At 56.7% G+C, this 1,389-nt stretch overlaps 1 protein-coding gene across 1 annotated transcript in view; it reads right to left on the minus strand.

Moving 5' to 3' along the window:
* The window catches only part of SP5 (Sp5 transcription factor), a 3,977-nt gene extending 2,792 nt beyond the window's left edge, over positions 1–1,185 (minus strand). Inside the window, exon 1 of the mRNA XM_085323717.1 lies at positions 1,107–1,185. Coding sequence (XP_085179843.1) covers positions 1,107–1,185 — 79 coding nt within the window. The remainder of the gene's footprint in view (positions 1–1,106) is intronic.
* Positions 1,186–1,389: the final 204 nt, after the last annotated feature.

Genomic DNA, 1,389 nt, shown 5'->3' on the forward strand with positions numbered 1-1,389 from the left:
CCGCCGGCTCCGCGGGCACGGACGGCGGGGGACGCTCGGCTGCGCCGCGGGCAGGCCGGGCCCGCGCTGGCCTGCGGAGCTGCTTGCCCAGGTAACCGGAGCCTCSCAGCAGCGGCTGGGTTCAATTGTATTCACACCGCCACTGCAGTCCTTTTAAACGCCAGCACACAGAGATCTTTATCTGGCTTTTCCTGTGGAAACAATCACCGTCCGCTCAAAGACTTCCAAGAGTTGCAGGGCTTGAATTAGGTCGGTTTCTTTGAAGGGATTAAAGTGCCAAGTCCTCTCCCACGGCTCCGCATTGAGTCCTGGGGAGAGGTAACAGCTCGACCCCGCTCGCAGGAGCCACTTCAAGCTCCTCTCCGGTGCTTACCCGCGTCGGCAACACGCCCGCGTGTGCAAACACACACACACACGCACGCACATACACACTCATACACGCACAGCTGAGGGACGAGACCCCACGCATCCGTGTTCCCTGGAGAAATCATACACGAGCATGCGAGTGAAGCTGTGACACTTCATCTTGTGCCATCGCTAAGGCTCTGCAGCCCGCAGCCTGCGCCAGCCCCAGGCTCCTGCGCGAAGCCCGACTCAGTTCCCACCTCGGCACCTGCTAATCCGTTTCATACAGTATTTGCCCGGAGGATGTGACTGACCGGGAGCCTTAAACACAACGGCGGTGCACAGGAGCGCTGACGACACCCAGCGCCCCGAGGTTCTCCCCCACCTTTAATGGACGTTTTTTCCCCAGATACCTCGAATAACCAACACGATCTGTCATGTTACAATAGAGTTAGTGGAAAACYGGGCAAGTTTCTGTCCGCATGTGACAGTACGGATGCCATAAATCTGCATCTGAGAAAGCATATTACTTAGAAATTGAGAATCATGTCTCATCTCTGGAAGAAACCAATGGGCTGAATAATGAAACGCTGCACTCATAATTTTCTGTACAAACAATTAGTGTTCAAACTTGGAGCATTTCAGTCTCTTGAAATTTACTCTTAATGAAGTGATGTTCAGCACTGCCATTAAAAATGCAGGGCTGGAAGATCAAAGTACCATATTTACTCCACAAATTTGTTGCAGTTACCAGGAGATACAGGTATCAAGGCCGAACGTCCGTTCAGTTACACAACGCGCTATTTCCAGGAGAAGTGGGCTGCTGCTACATCCCCGCATAAAGCCAAAGGACGTCAGGGACGAGGAGCACCACGGGCCGCAGCCGCGGGCGGCCCGGCTCGGGGGCTCCGGGGGCGCGCGGCCCCGCGCAGGCGGAGGCGGCTCCGCTCCAGCTCAGGGGCGACGTGCTGAGCAGAGGCGCCGGCACAGACCCTTCCTGGCCTTCTCCGTACGTCTGCCTCATGGGCTGGTGCTCCCCAGGGC

This window comes from Rhea americana, unplaced genomic scaffold (genome assembly GCF_003343005.1).
Source record: "Rhea americana isolate MKP2758 unplaced genomic scaffold, rheAme1 scaffold_12, whole genome shotgun sequence".
NCBI classification, from domain to species: domain Eukaryota; kingdom Metazoa; phylum Chordata; class Aves; order Rheiformes; family Rheidae; genus Rhea; species Rhea americana.